The following is an 18,364-nucleotide window of genomic DNA, read 5'->3' on the forward strand; positions in this document are numbered from 1 at the left end:
GACAGCCGCCAAATGGTCCTCTGCCAGCTCGACTGCCTGATCCAGCGACGCCGGGCGGTGGCACCGGACCCACTCCGCCGTTCCTGCTGGCAAGCGAGTGACAAACTGTTCCAGCACCACCTGGTCGATGATTCCCTCGGCGTCGCGGTTGTCGGCCGTCAGCCACCGCCAGCAGGCGTCCCGGAGCTGCTGGCCAAACGCGAACGGCCGGCCGACTTCCTCCAAGTGCAACGCGCGGAAGCGCTGGCGTTGCTGTTCTGGGTGCGCCCCACGTGCTGGGGGACGGCCCGGCAGAGGTCCGCGTAGGCCAGCTGGCGGTCGGTGGGGAGCTGTAGCGCGGCCAGCTGTGCCCCTCCCGTTAGCAGGGGGAGGAGGCGCGCCGCGCGCTGCTCCATCGGCCACCCCGAGGCTTCGGCGACTTGCTCGAAGAGCGTGATGAATGCCTCGGGGTCGTCCTGCGGGCCCATCTTGGTGACGGTGAGGGGAGACGGGCTCGCGGTAGGAGCGCTGGTGGACCCCGCCAACGCGAGGAGGTGCCAGAACGCCTCTCAATCTTCTTGTTGGGCCAACACCAGGGCCTCGAGCCGCTGTTCTTGCTCCTTTCGGAGGGTGAGTAGCGCCTGGTGCTGGCTTTGCTGGGCCGCGGCGAGGGCGTGGACCAGTTCAGCGAACGGGGAGGACTCCATGGGGCTGTTAGGCTGCTGTGCTCCAGGCCCCCGGGTTTTGGCACCACTGTAACAGTTCAGTGTTCGTGGGTGGAGCACAGAGGACGGCAGGACAGAGATCAGGTTTGACAGAACGTTTTATTGCCACACTTTTCAGCATAACAATTATGTATGCACTTTTCAGACACACACACTCAGCGTCTGGTTCAGGAAGAGCTCCCCTGCTCTCCCTCCCTAAATAAGGCGCGGTCACTGGGAAGACACACACAAACAGGTTAGTTGCCGTCAGGTGTAGTGATTCTGCCACTTACCTTCCCTGACTCTGCCCTCCTGTCACAGACCGGCGCTTGACCACGCCCCCGCTGCCACAAGGGGATTGTAGAGTATCTACAATATCTAGAGGTTTAATATTCCCAAAACTTAGAGATGTGCATGTTTATTAAGGGACCATGGACTGTCCTACCTCTCTTTGCGTGTGTGTATCGGACTGTGGACGGCTTTCTTCTGCCTGATCCTGGTGGCCACAGATGCCAGTTCGTTGGTGTGCTACATTACTCGCTTCACAGAGGAAGCCTTTGCTTCGCTAATCAGCATCATCTTCATCTATGAAGCTCTGGAGAAACTAGTGCACCTGGGAGATACATATCCCTTCAACATGCACAATGACCTCAACAACCTCACCCAGTACTCGTAAGTACGCACACACTCATCCAACAAGAAAACATTTTCATACAGTATGTTTGTGCTGCTCATCCTTGTTTTACAAGACTTACTAATCTCCTCTAATTTGCTTGTGTTACACCATGATTGCTTTCAGCTGTGTGTGCACGGAGCCAAACGAGCCAAGCAACAGCACCCTGCAATATTGGCAGGAGAAGAACATCACCAGCTCTGAGATCGACTGGTTAAATCTGGATGTCAAGGTGAGGAAATGGCAAAGTGACTCACTCACTCACAGCACGTACCATGCCTCCTCTATCATACTCAACCACACTGGATATTAAACCTAAATGTTCCACACTAGCGTTTTGGTGCTAGCACCAAAGCACCAGATCTCTAATGACCTGTCGTGCTGTATTATTAGGGAGTTTTCTTACTTTCTGGGAGAATATGCAGGGCTCAACATTAATGGTTGCCCGACTGGACGGGACAAGTAATTGTTTGGTCCGGACAAGTCAAATCCGCATCTGCTTGTCTGACGGGACAAGTTGAATTATTCCCAACTCTTCTGGAAGTGCCGGGAGTCTCTCACTATTGATAGTGGCTTCCTAACGCCCACAAATTAGATACAGTATCCTGGAATGTACAGCGAGTGAGCATACAGAGAAAGCGAGAGAATGCATCCTGCTTGCTCTGTCTTGTTAAGTAGACCAATCACTGTCTTTCGTGGGCGTGCTTTGAGACTCCCATCAGTTCAGTGTCTCCAGGAGCGTCATGACAGTGTGCCCCAAAAAAACAAAATACAAAACCCATTTCACCTCAGACTACATGAAAGTGTCCCCTTGCCTAATTGGTGTAAAAATAATGACACTGTTGTGCGCTGTACTGTTTGTAACAGTGACTTTAGCATTGCCCATGGCACAGTAAACGACTGTAAAACACATGTTGAGGTGAGTTTAACAGTGTCATTTGTTCACGTGCAGGTTATTTATACTCGCTGGCTCGCTGCTAAGGCTATATGATAAGGCCAAACTCCTTGAAGACTCGCTTAAAGTTGCAACATATTATAAAAAATGAGTTAAATAATAGTAATAAACAATTTACGTAAAATAATATGAGCAGTCCACATATTTTATTATCACATTTTCTATATATAGGCTGATCTAATTTGGTTTATAGACAAAAGAAAATTACTCAACAGTATTACAAATAACCGCCCCAGACAATATAGTAACGATACCGTATGCTTTCATATCTTTTAGGGATTGTTGAAAATCACCATTTTTATAGTAATTATTCAAGAGTTACATCAATAAATTTCCAACAAAACCAGTTCAATCCCCTCAGTGATCTGGCCGTGTTATTGTTTACGAAATTCCAGGGAAGCCGAGTACAGCGGGTGTGTGTGTAAAAATAACCACGTCATAATATCTAATTATAGAGTATTAGATTCTCATCAAAATCTGAGAAATGGCAATCAAACACCTCAATAAAATAAATATCTGTGGTGAATCTTCATTTCATTTGGACTTTTTATTGTATTTTTCTTTTGTACGGTTCACATTAACACACAATCGTAAAATATTTGGCTGGAATTTGACGACAGCGCCGAACTCACTTACGGCTTGTTTTCATTCACAGCGTGATTCTGTCCCCCTTATCATGCCCAACTCATTTTCTTTCAGTTCGTTTCTTTAAATTAATTTATCTTTCAGGTTTTACTGGATTAATCAGGATTTAACTTTATTTCCTCCAAAAGCTTTGAATGTGAGTGAGTCTGACTCTTACAACCGCAGATGAGGTAATGGGGTTAGAACAACACACGTGCTATAATGGGGCTTTGGATAGTTTTTTGTTTATTGTTACAGTTAAAGTTTGGGTTTTATTGAAAAATTATAAAATCATTAAAGCATAACGATGATTGTAACTACACCTGCTTTTCGATAAACTTTGTTAATCACTTTCCTTTCACTGAACTAGTAAATACACAGTAATAATAAAAAGGTTATGGTCAGGACAAGTGGAAAATCCTGCTGCTTGTCCGACTGGACGGGTGGATTAAAAGGTTAATATGATGTGTTTGGCAAATATGTGCTTTTATTCACGGCATTTGTAGCAGATAATATTGAGCTCTTGATTACAAATACAAAACCATGCTATGATTGCTTCCATTTTCCATTGTTTGGCGTCTTAATTATCCAGTCGTCACTTGTAAGTGAATACAATTAGTGAAATTGTAACACGTCAACATGTCCAAACAGTGAACCACTGTCTAAACATGTCTAATCTTCTTTCTATCTGTCATCTTTATCTTTCAAGTCCTGGGCAGCGAGTGATCCCCTAAAAGGAAAACACCCAAATTTTTCAACCGAATCTTTATCCGTAGCATATGAATTTCTTCATATTTCCTTGTATTAGGAAAATTAGAAGTTAGAAGAGTGTGTAATAAATACTACTCGTATACACCGCCCTCTGCTGGTTGGGTGGCGCTATTTTTTTCAGCATTAGAGCACTACAGTGAAAAAGGCATCAAGTTTTGTGGGTGTGTGAGCAAGTTCAGACCCACACAACTACACTGGGATCACATCACTACAAAGTATTCTGTCTGGAAAAAATAAAATAATAATAATAATCCCATATCCAAAAGGATGAATAATACGGATTAAACAGTCACAGGGGGATATGGATGGAGAAATAATAATGGAGTAGGGACAAAGAATGTTGCCCTGCGTCTCCTGGTATACAGAAACGTGTTTCCTGCTGGCTCAGAAAGGAGAACTTAAGAAGCTAAATCCTACCCTGGTTCACTCCAGTTCATGCTCTTTCCTGCTACCCGATATTTTGTCTGCAGCACACGTACATACGCTCACGCACGTGCACACAGAAGCAGCACAGGAAATAATCAAGCAAATCCCTAATGATTTCAGCCAAACGCATCACTGATATCCTTTCATGTTTCTATGAAAAGCGAAGCTTAAGAAATGTAAGAAATATTAAGAAATAATCCACATGAAGTTGTGTAACTCAGACAGAATTATAAAATCTAATGTACAAGAAATTATTTAATTTATTATTAACGATCCATAGGCAATAAACAATTTTTTTCCAACAAGCAATATAGTTTGTCAACAAAGATTGGAGCATTTAAATGCCAGAACAATAGCTTAAAGCTAGATGGCCTTTCGAGTTCATAAAATCGGTGAAATTTAGTTCCATCTGAAATGTAGTCATTGTGATATATGTTTACTTCTGTAATATCTCACAAAATATCAGGCCATTCTGTGGCTGGGAAGTTATTTAATCTGAGAGGATTCCCGAACAAATAACGTGCATGAAATCGCTCGCTTCACGCAGTCAAGCAGACAGAAGAAGTCCGTGTGTGTGCGCATGCGCAGGTTTACCTTTGACCGTGCACTGACCTGACAGTTCCATCATTCTGTCGCTAAACGAACAGCTGATCACACCGAGGTGCTCGCTGAGCGCCGATATTTATTAGTTTGGTCCTGCGTTTCCTTTCCTTCGTATAGAACATAACGTCTTTTCTTCTCACTTTCTGTTACTGTAGTCGGTCTTTCACGTTTCATTCGCGCACTCACATCCTCCATTTTTCTCTCCTGTTTCAAATTTGTATCCCACAATGCCTTGTGCAAACGGGGAAAGCCCACCACATGATGCATGATGTAGTATCTTGTATTGCGTCATGGTGAAGCAGGAAAAAATAGCGGAGAATTTAAGGCCACATGCCCCTCAATTCATTAATTGTTCTATTTAAAAAAACTAATAAAATTGGAAGTCTGTAATTCGAATTCAGTAGCTTTCGGTCCACTAAACAAAAATAATTGGGTGTTGGGAAAATTCTTTTTATCACCTACACTTGAGCGGCACGGTGGTGTAGTGGTTAGCACTGTCGCCTCACAGCAAGAAGGTCCTGGGTTCGAGCCCAGCAGCTGGTGAGGGCCTTTCTATGTGGAGTTTGCATGTTCTCCCCGTGTCTGCGTGGGTTTCCTCCGGGTGCTCCGGTTTCCCCCACAGTCCAAAGACATGCAGTTTAGGCTAATCGGTGGCTCTAAATTGACTGTAGGTGTGAATGTGAGTGTGAATGGCTGTGGGTTTCTGTGTCAGCCCTGCAATAACCTGGCGACTTGTCCAGGGTGTACCCCGCCTCTCACCCATAGTCAGCTGGGATAGGCTCCAGCTCGCCCACGACCCTGTAGAACAGGATAAGCAGCTACAGATAATGGATGGATGGACCTACACTTGAAAAATCCGAAAGGCAGTCTAGCTTTAAGTGGAACAGGTTACTTAGTTTAAAACCTGGTGCATTAATACAGAATTTAGTTATTGTGATGTGTGCACAGAGAGAGTTTTACAGCAGTGTGGTGAGGATGTTTTGTGCTGTGCTGTAGAGCTGTGTGGAGCTCAAGGGTGAGTTCCAGGGCAGTGCATGCGGCCAGCACGGCCCCTACGTCCCCGACGTCCTCTTCTGGTCCATCATCCTATTCTTTGCCACCGTCGCCATGTCTTTCTTTCTCAAGGAGTTCAAAACCAGCCGCTACTTCCCCACCAAGGCAAGTGTGTGTATGCGTGTGGGTTTGTGCCAGCGTATTATTTTCACAATTTTAGCTTCTAGTTCAGTATAGGGATATTTATGTTGATGTTTGGGACTCTGTCCTCACTTGTGCAGGAGTGTTTCTGACTGTTTGTTTTCTAATGCAGGTGAGGGCAATCATCAGTGACTTTGCGGTCTTCATCACGATTGTCACCATGGTGGTGATCGACTTTGTTCTTGGGGTTCCCTCTCCCAAACTGCAGGTCCCCAATGAATTTAAAGTGAGTCACACTTCATAATGATGACCTTGACTCTGCAGTGCCTTTTATCTGACGTAACCTCGCCTCACAGTAATCGTACATGTTAAGTTACAAAGTTTGACTGCATTTAGTTCTAAGTCAATATGTTTAGGTTTTTATAGTTAAAAAAAACCCTCCATACACATCAGCATAATCCTCTGTATGTCTGATCTCCTGACCCTCTACAGCCTACTAGAGATGACCGTGGCTGGATCATCAGCCCTGTGGGACCAAACCCGTGGTGGACAGTCCTCATCTCCTTCATCCCAGCACTGCTTTGTACCATCCTGATCTTTATGGACCAGCAGATCACAACTGTCATCATTAACAGGAAGGAACACAAGCTGAAGGTAGAGGAGAGTGAAATTATAGGCATACGCAGTTATTTTCACCATGGTGCTTAGGCCATTTTAGATTCAGAGCTGTGGAACACAGTGCTGATCAGGCTGACTGTATTCCCTATAAAAGGGAACTGTCATGTTTGGTTGTTTTTATGCCTCTGCTCCTAGGTTTTCAGTTGTCTGTGCATCTCTCAGATCGTCTGTCTGTCTGAGATTCTCATTAGCGTTCTGCCTCAAAAACAAGAATACGGATTAGATTTTAGAATCGATCCAAACAGTACAGTCAACTATCTGAAACAGTTTTAGCTTCAATAGGTAGTGCAGTGGTTAGCACTGTTGCCTCACAGCAAGAAGGTTCGTGATAATTAGTTTTTCTTTTGTTTCAGACATGTAAAAGCTTTTTACCTTTACCTGACATGTTTCGACGGTGTAACTTCCGTCTTCATCAGAGGGTCACCCGGATGTTGGTGTGTGACGTGCCTTTATAATCAGCTGATGTTATAGAGGCGTGACCTCCCTGTCAATATTGACAGGTCAGTCACGCCTCCCGCTGTCAGTGTTGCCCCCTCAGGACGGCGCTCCAGGTGTGGGAGAGCATGTATGTCCCCTCATCCCTGTTTATTGTTCTTGGGCTACGCTTTCTGATTTCTATTGACTCCTTGATCCAATGGTGGTATCTGTTGTTCTCTTGCTGTATGATCTGAGCATTGTCCCAGTCCATTATATGATTTTCCCTTCTGCAGTGGTCCGTTATTGCTGATTTCAGGTTCTCTTGCATAGCTTTTTCTTTTATTGCTCTTGTTTGTCTCTGTTCTGTTTCTTTTTCACATTCCTTTTTATGTTCCTTTTTTCGTATGCTAAAACTCCTTCCTGTCTCCCCAATGTAAGTTTTATTGCATGACAGGCATGGTATTTCATATATGACATTACATTTACTGTGTTGGTCGATTTTTTCCTTAGGGTGAACTAGTAGCTGTCGTAGTTTGGTGTGTGGTTTCACGGGTGTTTGTATGTTGTGTTTTTTCATGGCTCTTTGGATTTGTTCTGTAACTCCTCTGACATACATAACATCAGCTGATTATAAAGGCACGTCACACACCAACATCCGGGTGACCCTCTGATGAAGACGGAAGTTACACCGTCGAAACATGTCAGGTAAAGGTAAAAAGCTTTTACATGTCTGAAACAAAAAAAAAACCTAATTATTTTGATTTAAGAAGAAGACATAATGAACGTAATATATTTATTAAAAGAAGGTTCGTGGTTCAAACCTCATGACTGACTGGGGCCTTTCTGTCTTCTGAGTGTGCATACTCTCCCTGTGCCTGCATGGGTTTCCTCCATATGTCCAAAGACATGTGGATTAGGTCAACAGGCTACTCATGAGTGTGAACGGTTGTTCGTCTCTGTATTTCAGGCATACAATTGAGTAATGAGGAGTAGACTTGTTGGCAGCGGAGGCATCTTTGCTGATACCATTGGCATTCAGTTCTGCTTGTTTAATAACAGAAAGTGGTATAGCTTGCCAGAGCTTGATATTTACCATTTAAAGGCAATTCAAAGAAGAAAAAAAAAACAGCACCATTGTTTCTGTATGTATTTAATGGAAGACTTTCAAGAATCAATGACTTGCATGATAGATCCATAAACAATAGCACATACAAAGACACACACACACACACACACACACACACACACACACACACACAGATTTGTGGTCAGAAGTTTACATACAGTGACATGAATGTCATGGCAATATTTGAGCTTTCAGTAATTTCTTTGAACTGTTCTTTTTCTGTGGCAGATTGTACAGAATACATCTTTAATTTTAAAAAAACACTAGAATTTGGTGCACAAGTTTTAATTTTCTTTGGGTTTTCTGAAGTCAACACAGGGTCAAAATTATATATACAGGGTCAAAAATATACATATAGCACACCTAATATTTGTGTAAAATGTCTCTTTGCAAGATTCAACTTGACCAAATATTTTTGTTTACCATGAACAAGCTTCTGGCAGAATTCTGGTTGGATATTTCACGACTCTTCATGGTAGAATTGGTAGAGTTCAATTGAATTTTTTTTTTTTCATGGCATGGACTCGACTAAGCACAGTCCATATACAGTGGTGCTTGAAAGTTTGTGAACCCTTTAGAATTTTCTATATTTCTGCATAAATATGACCTAAAACATCATCGGATTTTCACACAAGCCCTAAAAGTAGATAAAGAGAACCCAGTTAAACAAATGAGACAAAAATATTATACTTGGTCATTTATTTATTGAGGAAAATGATCCAATATTACATATCTGTAAGTGGCAAAAGTATGTGAACCTTTGCTTTCAGTATCTGGTGTGACCCCCTTGTGCAGCAATAACTGCAACTAAACGCTTCCGGTAACTGTTGATCAGTCCTGCACACCGGCTTGGAGGAATTTTAGCCCATTCCTCCGTACAGAACAGCTTCAACTCTGGGATGTTGGTGGGTTTCCTCACATGAACTACTCGCTTCAGGTCCTTCCACAACATTTCGATTGGATTAAGGTCAGGACTTTGATTTGGCCATTCCAAAATATGAACTTTATTCTTTTTTAACCATTCTTTGCTAGAACGACTTGTGTGCTTAGGGTCGTTGTCTTGCTGCATGACCCACCTTCTCTTGAGATTCAGTTCATAGACAGATGTCCTGACATTTTCCTTTAGAATTCGCTGGTATAATTCAGAATTCATTGTTCCATCAATGATGGCAAGCCGTCCTGGCCCAGATGCAGCAAAACAGGCCCAAACCACGATACTACCACCACCATGTTTCACAGATGGGATAAGGTTCTTATGCTGGAATGTAGTGTTTTCCTTTCTCCAAACATAAAGCTTCTCATTTAAACCAAAAAGTTCTATTTTGGTCTCATCTGTCCACAAAACATTTTTCCAGTAGCCTTCTGGCTTGTCCACGTGATCTTTAGCAAACTGCAGATGAGCAGCAATGTTCTTTTTGGAGAGCAGTAGCTTTCTCCTTGCAACCCTGCCATGCACACCATTGTTGTTCAGTGTTCTCCTGATCGTGGACTCATGAACATTAGCCAATGTGAGAGAGGCCTTCAAGTTGCTTAGAAGTTACCCTGGGGTCCTTTGTGGCCTCGCCGACGATTATACGCCTTGCTCTTGGAGTGATCTTTGTTGGTCGACCACTCCTGGGGAGGGTAACAATGGTCTTGAATTTCCTCCATTTGTACACAATCTGTCTGACTGTGGATTGGTGGAGTCCAAACTCTTTAGAGATGGTTTTGTAACCTTTTCCAGCCTGATGAGCATCAACAACGCTTTTTCTGAGGTCCTCAGAAATCTCTTTTGTTCGTGCCATGATACACTTCCACAAACGTGTTGTGAAGATCAGACTTTGATAGATCCCTGTTCTTTAAATAAAACAGGGTGCCCACTCACACCTGATTGTCATCCCATTGATTGAAAACACCTGACTCTAATTTCACCTTCAAATTAACTGCTAATCCTAGAGTTTCATATACTTTTGCCACTCACAGATATGTAATATTGGATCATTTTCCTCAATAAATAAATGAACAAGTATAATATTTTTGTCTCATTTGTTTAACTGGGTTCTCTTTATCTACTTTTAGGACTTGTGTGAAAATCTAATGATGTTTTAGGTCATATTTATGCAGAAATATAGAAAATTCTAAAGGGTTCACAAACTTTCAAGCACCACTGTATTTTCAATAGGGTTGAAATCAGGACTTGTTTTAAGCTTAATGTTAGCCTGCTTTATCCTCCAGAACCAGCTCTGATGCGTGTTTGGGTGCATTGTCCTGTTGTAACTACCAAGTCCCAAGTCATGTTCAAGTTTCTGATGGTTTATACTGAAGAATTCTGAGGGAGTTCTCCTTCATTATTCCATCCACTTTGTGCAATGAACCAGTTCCACTGGCAGCAAAACAGCCTCAGAGTATGATGATCCTACCACCACCAGCTGGTACAGTGTCCCTCTGTACATGGTGGTCATTGTGGCCAAACAACTCAATCTTTATCTCATCTGACCATACAGCTTTCCTCCAGAAGGCTTTTTCTTTGTCCATGTGGTCAGCTTGAAACTTTAGTTAAGCTTGAAGGTGTCAATTTTGGAGCAGGGGGTTATTTCTTGGATAGCAGCCTTTTAGTCCATGGTGATCTGAACTGTAGACAGTGATCCATCAGCTTCCAGTTCATGGCAGGGCTGTGCCATGGTGGTTCCCAAGTTGTTCCTGACCATCCAAATCAATTTCCTTTCAGCTGAGGGTGACAGTTTGGGTTTTCTTGAAGCAACGTGGCTTGGCAAAGTGACCGCACCTCACAATAACTTGGATACAATTGTTTGAACTGATCTTGGAATTTGCGGTTGTTTAGAAATGGCTCCAAGAGACATTCCAGAGTCGTGTGTATCTACAATCCTCTTTCTCAGATCTGCACTGAGCTCCTTGGACTTTCCCATTTTACTGTGTGTTAGTCAATCCAATGAGTGCTGTAAACACACCCTTTTTATGAAGGCACAGAGAAGCTACCAGCTGTAGTCAATCATGATCACTAACAGGAAGTTAAGAGACCTCTTGGAAGTTTCAGCACCTGAATTAATAATCTAAGTGAGCGTATGTAAATTTTTGACCCTGTGTTGATTTCAGAAAACCCAAAGAAAATTAAACCTTGTGCACCAAATTCTGGTGGTTTTTTTTTTTTTATTACAGATGTATTCTGTACAATTATTCTGCCACAGAAAAAGAACAGTTCAAAGAAATTACTGAAAGCCCAAATATTGCTATGACATTCATATCCAAGATGACATTTATGTCACTGTATGTAAACTTCTGACCACAACTGTATATGACTGAGACTAATTATAAGTTTACATCTTCAAAGCGGGTAGAGATGGAAGAAATAGGCTGAAGCAATCATCAAATCTTGACTTTTTTTCTGTTTCTTTTATTTTTTTTATCTTGTTTTTTGCTGTAATTTGAGTCATTAATAGCAGATAACCTTCTTTTAAATTATTTCATTTGTACTGTGTGTGGTGTAGATTGGCTTTGTAACCTGCTCATGCACCATATTGGCCAATTAAAAATGTGACTTTCACTAAAAAAACCAAATGTACTATATCCTTAAAGATGTTGTAGTGCTACTACAGTGCTGTCCGTACATAGCCACACCCCAATCCCAAGTCAGGAACTCTGGGAGACATAAGAATAATACACTGGAGACGTCCCAGAGGTTGATTCAGGATTTGGGAGGATGGTGGTTTATACTTTCATGGAAACATTATAAGGCGCGGTCATTATTGATGTTATGTACAGTAAATATGGAAACGTGAGTTTCTGATGTATCTTTTATTATTCTATCCATATTCACTGGATATGAGCAATCGTGTGCTCTGATTGACTACTCTACTAGTAGGATATCAGCTCATATACCGTGAGTAGAGAAAAACAAAATGGCGGCGCATGTTGCTGAACCAACCGAGCACGAAATAAAAACTCTACTCGAAAAGCAAACCTCAAAAAATACAAAAAAAGCAACAAAATGTGGAATAAAAGTATTTGATGGTAAAAACATATCTTTTTTTTAATTTTTCAAGAATTATTGTTCTAGCATTTTTCAAATTGCTCCTGTCATTTTGCCGGTTTGTTCACATTCTCAGCTGAAATGATTTTCTCGAACAGTTTATATAAAGTTTTTATTTATCGAATTTGCAAAAAATAAAAAAAACGCTCTGTTTCTCAAAATCCAGTGAATGTGGATAGAATAAAAGTTATTCCACTCAGTCTCGTCATACATGGATTATAGCCAACTCAGTGCTACGTGCCTCATCAGCTATCAGCTCATGTACGACTCAATTTCGTGGAATAACTGTTAAATAGATATGGTCACCAAGCAGCTTTATAGAAAGCTGGATTTAGCCAGAGCAAGAAACAAGGTGAAGCTCCTAGAGATGGAAGGAAGAGACCTTAAAGCGATAGTCTTATGAAAATGACATCAATCCTGGAAATGATACCTTATGAAACTAGACATGTGAAATAATTTACTGTCTAAATTGTATTTTAATACAAGACTGGGAACATGCTCTATTTAACCGGTAAAGTTTGGCTCTTTGAGTCTGCCATTACACGAACACGTTCCTGGTAATTTACTGTCAATTCAAAGGAAGTGACGTCATATGCGCAACACTTGAAAGTTCGCAGCATTTCTGGCTTCGTCTGCTTTGCAAAGTGTAGCACATTTTTAATGATTTTTTTTTTTATTCCAGAACAAAAATAAAACGGGCGGCACGGTGGTGTAGTGGTTAGCGCTGTCGCCTCACAGCAAGAAGGTCCTGGGTTCGAGCCCCGGGGCCGGCGAGGGCCTTTCTGTGTGGAGTTTGCATGTTCTCCCCGTGTCCGCGTGGGTTTCCTCCGGGTGCTCCAGTTTCCCCCACAGTCCAAAGACATGCAGGTTAGGTTAACTGGTGACTCTAAATTGACCGTAGGTGTGAATGTGAGTGTGAATGGTTGTCTGTGTCTATGTGTCAGCCCTGTGATGACCTGGCGACTTGTCCAGGGTGTACCCCGCCTTTCGCCCGTAGTCAGCTGGGATAGGTTCCAGCTTGCCTGCGACCCTGTAGAAGGATAAAGCGGCTAGAGATAATGAGATGAGATGAGACAAAATTAAAACCAAAGCATGCCTCTTAAGAGGCGTGTCGTTCACGGCTGTTCAAGTGTAGCCGATAAAAAGAAGCAAAATTTCGATCTGTTATAGCCCAAAGTCGGCAGGACTCTTACAGAATGAATGGGTTCGATTTGTACAGACAAAGAGAGGTAACTTCAAGCCGACAGGACGGTTTGGTGTCTGCTCCATACGTTTTGAAGAAGATAAATTTGTGAGGCAGACTCACATAGAAGGATTTGAGCGACGTCTGGTACACTGAGCAGTTTCTACAATCTGGAAACAAAAGTCCAAAGCGCCGGGGGCGCTGTTGAGCAGGATATGGAGTAAGACACGCTTTGGGAAGCTCTGCCAAAATCTAAGTTTAAAATTGTATTTGAAGCGCTTTATACTTCTCATATTGGTCGACTGAAGTCACGTACATGTGGCCAGTGAGCTGATCTGTATTTTATGTCAATGGCGAGGAACCTACGACAATATTCTTACACTCCTGGGCGGAAAACGGCTAATAGCAAACAAGCTAGCATGGAAGATCTCAAGACCGAAGTTCTTGCCTCTCTTAAAGATGACATCTCAACACTAATCAGGTCAGAACTAAAGGACATTCTTACTGGCGAATTCAGCGCGGTAAAAAGTGAAATTCAGGCTGTTAAGACTGAGGTCGTGAACAGTGTTTCTCGACTGCGCACCGACCTAGAAACGGTGACTACCAAAATGGCTGACGTGGAGCACAGTCTGACAACGTGCTCAGACGATGTTACAACTCTACAAGCTACAGTCGAACAACTTCAGGCAAATGTGTTGGACTTGCAACAAAAATGCATGGACATGGAAGGCAGAATGAGGAGATCAAACATCCGAATACTAAACGTCCCAGAGGAGGCTGGAACGGGCGACCCGTCATTCGTCACACAGCTACTGAAGGAGGCATTCGATTTGGATAAAGACGTGTTGGTTGACAGATCGCATCGACTCGGAAGGGCTTCGTCATCAAAGAAATCTAAACCTACGCGAGAGAATAGCCCTACTGCAAGCCAGGAGAAGCCCCGGGCCATAATCGCAAAGCTCCATTATTATCAGGATTGTGTGGACATACTTCGCCGAGCAAAGGAAACAGGTGATGGCTTGCGCTATGGAGGAGTGTCTATTTCCATCTTTCCGGATTATCCTCCAGCCGTCGCGCGAGCAAGATCTGCGTTCAGCGAGGTAAAACAGCTGCTGAGAGGCCGCGAGGATGCCCGCTACGGAGTGAAGTTCCCTGCCAAGTTATGCATCACTTTCAAAGGCACCAAGAAAGAATTTTTGGACCCGAGAAAAGCGATGTCGTATGTGAAATCGACAATACTTGTGGAAGACAGGCCTGTATCGTCAGAGTAAACGTTGTAATCATGATGACATGTCCGAAAGGTAGGCTAAAATCTATTTAGAAATTGAAAGTGATCGCGAGTGAGAGAGAATTACTGTAATCAATAGAACCACTGATGTTTGGACTGGCTTGATACAATGGACAGTCGACTTAACGTATTGGAAGCGCTTTTCATTACTGCTTAATTGGCAGAGCCCCCTGCTCGAGTTTGAGTTCCCCCATCACAAGCACATAGTCTATGTGTGGATTCCATTGTAAAGGGTTTAGTGTTCACCTCGTTCTAGGTGACAAGGGGAGGGACTTAATCGCACCTGATAATCTTTTTTGTATGGTTTTAATGCTTATTTTTCTCACCTTTTTTATTTGTATTTTTTTTTTTTTTTTTTGGAGGAGGACTTTTTTTTTTTTTTTTGCACCAATATCTGGATACATTAATATGCTTTTATATAATGATAAATGGCTGACACACTGTTGAGAGGTAATACAGGATGCCCAGTTAACTTTGTTTCCTGGAATGTGAAATCTTTAAATCACCCTGTTAAACGCAAGAAAGTTCTGTCGCATCTCAGCCAGCTTAATGCTGGACTGGCCTTTCTCCAAGAAACACATTTACGTCAATGTGATCATAGTAAACTAAGAGGCACCTGGATAGGTCAACTCTATCATTCCAATTTCAACAGTAAGTCAAGAGGCACAGCTATTTTGATAAATAAGAATGTTCCATTTGTAATGTCAAAAGTGGAGGCAGATAACTATGGAAGGTATGTTATAGTTACAGGAAGATTATATGAAACCCCAGTTGTCCTAGCTAACATATACGCCCCCAACTGGGATGACGAGTCATTTTTTTCATCCTTTTTTTCTCGCTTGCCAGATATAAACTCTCACTACCTTATTTTGGCAGGTGATCTGAACTGTGCCTTCTCCCATTTAGACCGTAGCTCAACTAGAATGGTCCCTCAAACTAGAGCAAGCCAAACCATTGATTTATTTCTTCAGACTTATGGGATTACAGATGTATGGCGCTTTCAGAATCCTAACTCTAGATGTTACTCTTTTTTCTCCCATGTTCATAAAACCTTTTCCCGCATAGATTATTTCCTAATGGACAACCGCCTTCTCCCCATAGTGAGTAAGTGTGAATATCAAGCAATTATTATATCTGATCATGCCCCATTATTGATGACATTGGATATACCAACCTCACAAGATGTTTATAGACCATGGCGATTAAATAATTTATGGCTCAGTGATCAATGCTTTGTTGATTTTATCTCATCTGAAATATCATCATTTATGGAAAATAATAAAACACCAGGTATGTCATCATCAACAATATGGGAGTCTATGAAGGCATATCTAAGGGGACAAATTATATCTTATTGTGCCCAAAAGAAAAAGGGTGAAACAGCATATCTTAAGAAATTAACTGAGGATATTTTGCATGTCGATAGGTTACTTGCTCAGGCGCCATCCCCAGACTTATATAAACACAGGCTCATGTTACAGACAGAATTCAATCTTTTATCATCTAAATATATTACCAACCTTCTCAATAAATCACATCATAAAATTTATGAACACGGTGAAAAAATAGGTACAATTCTTGCACACCAGCTGCGCCAAAGGTCTGCAGCCCAAAGTATAACTGAAATAAGTGATGAGACAGGCAATAAGCATATCAACCACCTTGAAATTAACCAGACTTTCCATAGGTTCTATTCTAGGCTGTACAGTTCTGAATCACATCAGGATAAAAATCTGTTTCAATCCTTTTTTCACAATTTAGATATTCCTTCAGTACAGAAGCAAGTTGCCTCTGAACTTGATGAGTCATTCACTGAAGAAGAATTTTGCTTTGCTGTGAAAACTATGCAAAATGGCAAATGCCCGGGGCCAGATGGATTTCCTAGTGAATTTTTTAAAAAGTTTTCTAAAGAGCTAGCACCTCTTCTACTCTCTGTGTTTGAAGAGTCATTCACAGCTGGGTCACTGCCCCCAACAATGCGTCAAGCTGTTATATCACTTATTCCTAAGAAGGACAAAGATCCCTTAATATGTGGCTCTTACCGCCCAATTTCTCTTTTAAATGTTGACAATAAAATACTTGCCAAAATGTTAGCCTTGCGATTGGAAAGAATACTTCCATCACTGATATCAGAGGATCAGACAGGATTCATTAAAAATAGACAATTATCATCTAATGTACGTAGATTGCTTAATATTCTTTACAACTCCTCACCATCCAAAAGCAAAGAAGTTTTGATATCACTAGACGCTGAAAAGGCCTTTGATCGAGTAGAGATGGACTATCTTTTCTTTATTTTAGAACATTTCGGGTTTGGACCACAATTTATACAGTGGATTAAGGTATTGTATTTCCTACCTATGGCAGCTGTTCGAACTAATAATAACCTCTCACCTTTCTTCAATTTACAACGTGGCACTAGACAAGGCTGCCCCTTGTCGCCCCTACTATTTGCTTTAACTATTGAGCCACTGGCAATTGCACTGCGTAGCAATACTGACATCAAAGGAGTGTTGAGAGGCGGATTAGAGCACAAGGTTTCACTATATGCCGATGATATGCTCATATATATGTCAGATCCTGAGGAAAGTCTGCCTAAGATGCTGGAGGTGCTACATTCATTTGGTAGGATTTCAGGATACAAGGTTAACATGCAAAAAAGTGAACTTATGCCTATTGACCCCTCCTATCAGCTTACTACAAACCAATCATTTTCTATCAAGATATGCACACATAAATTTAGGTATTTAGGAATTTGGATAACACGTAGGTTTAAAGATTTATATGAAGCTAATTTTGCCCCACTTTTAAAAAGTCTAAAGACAGACTTAAGCCGCTGGAACCTCCTCCCGCTATCCCTAGGGGGGAAAATCAACGTTGTCAAAATGAATATCATGCCTCGTTTTTTGTTTGTCTTCCAATGCCTCCCCATTTTCTTAACTAAATCTTTTTTTGGAAATATAAACAAACTTATATCTGGCTTTATTTGGAATGGGAAAAATCCACGTATACGTAAAGAAGTACTGCAACGACACAAACAACATGGTGGGTTCTCCTTGCCCAACTTTCAATATTACTATTGGGCAACTAATATTAAAAACATACTTTTTTGGATCCACTCTGCTACTTATGAAAACTGCCCCAGCTGGTTGCAGCTAGAAATAGCATCTTGCAAACAGGTCTCATTACATGCAATAGCCTGCTCCAAAATTCCCCTTGCAGAGCCCATGTCCAAATTCTGCAGCAATCCCACTGTGAAACACTCTTTTAAAATATGGGCACAATTTAGATGGGCCTTCTCTTTATTTGACATGTCTAAGAATGCCCCTTTGGTTGGAAACAATATGTTTACCCCATCTATAAATGATAATGCCTTTAAGGTCTGGTCTGAGAGGGGACTGAAGACAATCAAAGATCTCTATGTTGGTGGGGTGTTTGGATCCTTTGAACATTTCCAAACACAAAACCGCATTCCTAGCACACACTTCTACAGGTATCTGCAGCTCCGTAGCTTTGTTTCTACACACTTTCCATCTTTCCCATCACCACAGACAGATTCTCTTTTAGATACATTAATCAAAATCCTTGCTCAATTTAAAGAAACAATAGGAACAGTTTATGGTGTACTTAATACAAGCAACTTAGAACAATTAACAGTGTTAAAAAGCAAATGGGAGGAGGAACTGGATACAAATATATCTGACACACAATGGCAATCCGCTCTCAAAAATATACATTCATCGTCAATTTGCCTCAAGCATGCTGTTATTCAATTT

The 18,364-nt window shown here is 41.8% G+C and overlaps 1 protein-coding gene across 1 annotated transcript in view; it reads left to right on the forward strand.

The window, feature by feature from the left end:
• LOC132888854 (sodium-driven chloride bicarbonate exchanger-like) overlaps nucleotides 1-18,364 on the forward strand; it is a 168,007-nt gene that overhangs the window by 135,297 nt on the left and 14,346 nt on the right. The window contains exons 22-26 of the mRNA XM_060924948.1: nucleotides 1,110-1,355; nucleotides 1,483-1,588; nucleotides 5,732-5,899; nucleotides 5,949-6,155; nucleotides 6,362-6,523. Coding sequence (XP_060780931.1) covers nucleotides 1,110-1,355; nucleotides 1,483-1,588; nucleotides 5,732-5,899; nucleotides 5,949-6,155; nucleotides 6,362-6,523 — 889 coding nt within the window. The remainder of the gene's footprint in view (nucleotides 1-1,109; nucleotides 1,356-1,482; nucleotides 1,589-5,731; nucleotides 5,900-5,948; nucleotides 6,156-6,361; nucleotides 6,524-18,364) is intronic.

Source organism: Neoarius graeffei, chromosome 7 (genome assembly GCF_027579695.1).
Source record: "Neoarius graeffei isolate fNeoGra1 chromosome 7, fNeoGra1.pri, whole genome shotgun sequence".
NCBI classification, from domain to species: domain Eukaryota; kingdom Metazoa; phylum Chordata; class Actinopteri; order Siluriformes; family Ariidae; genus Neoarius; species Neoarius graeffei.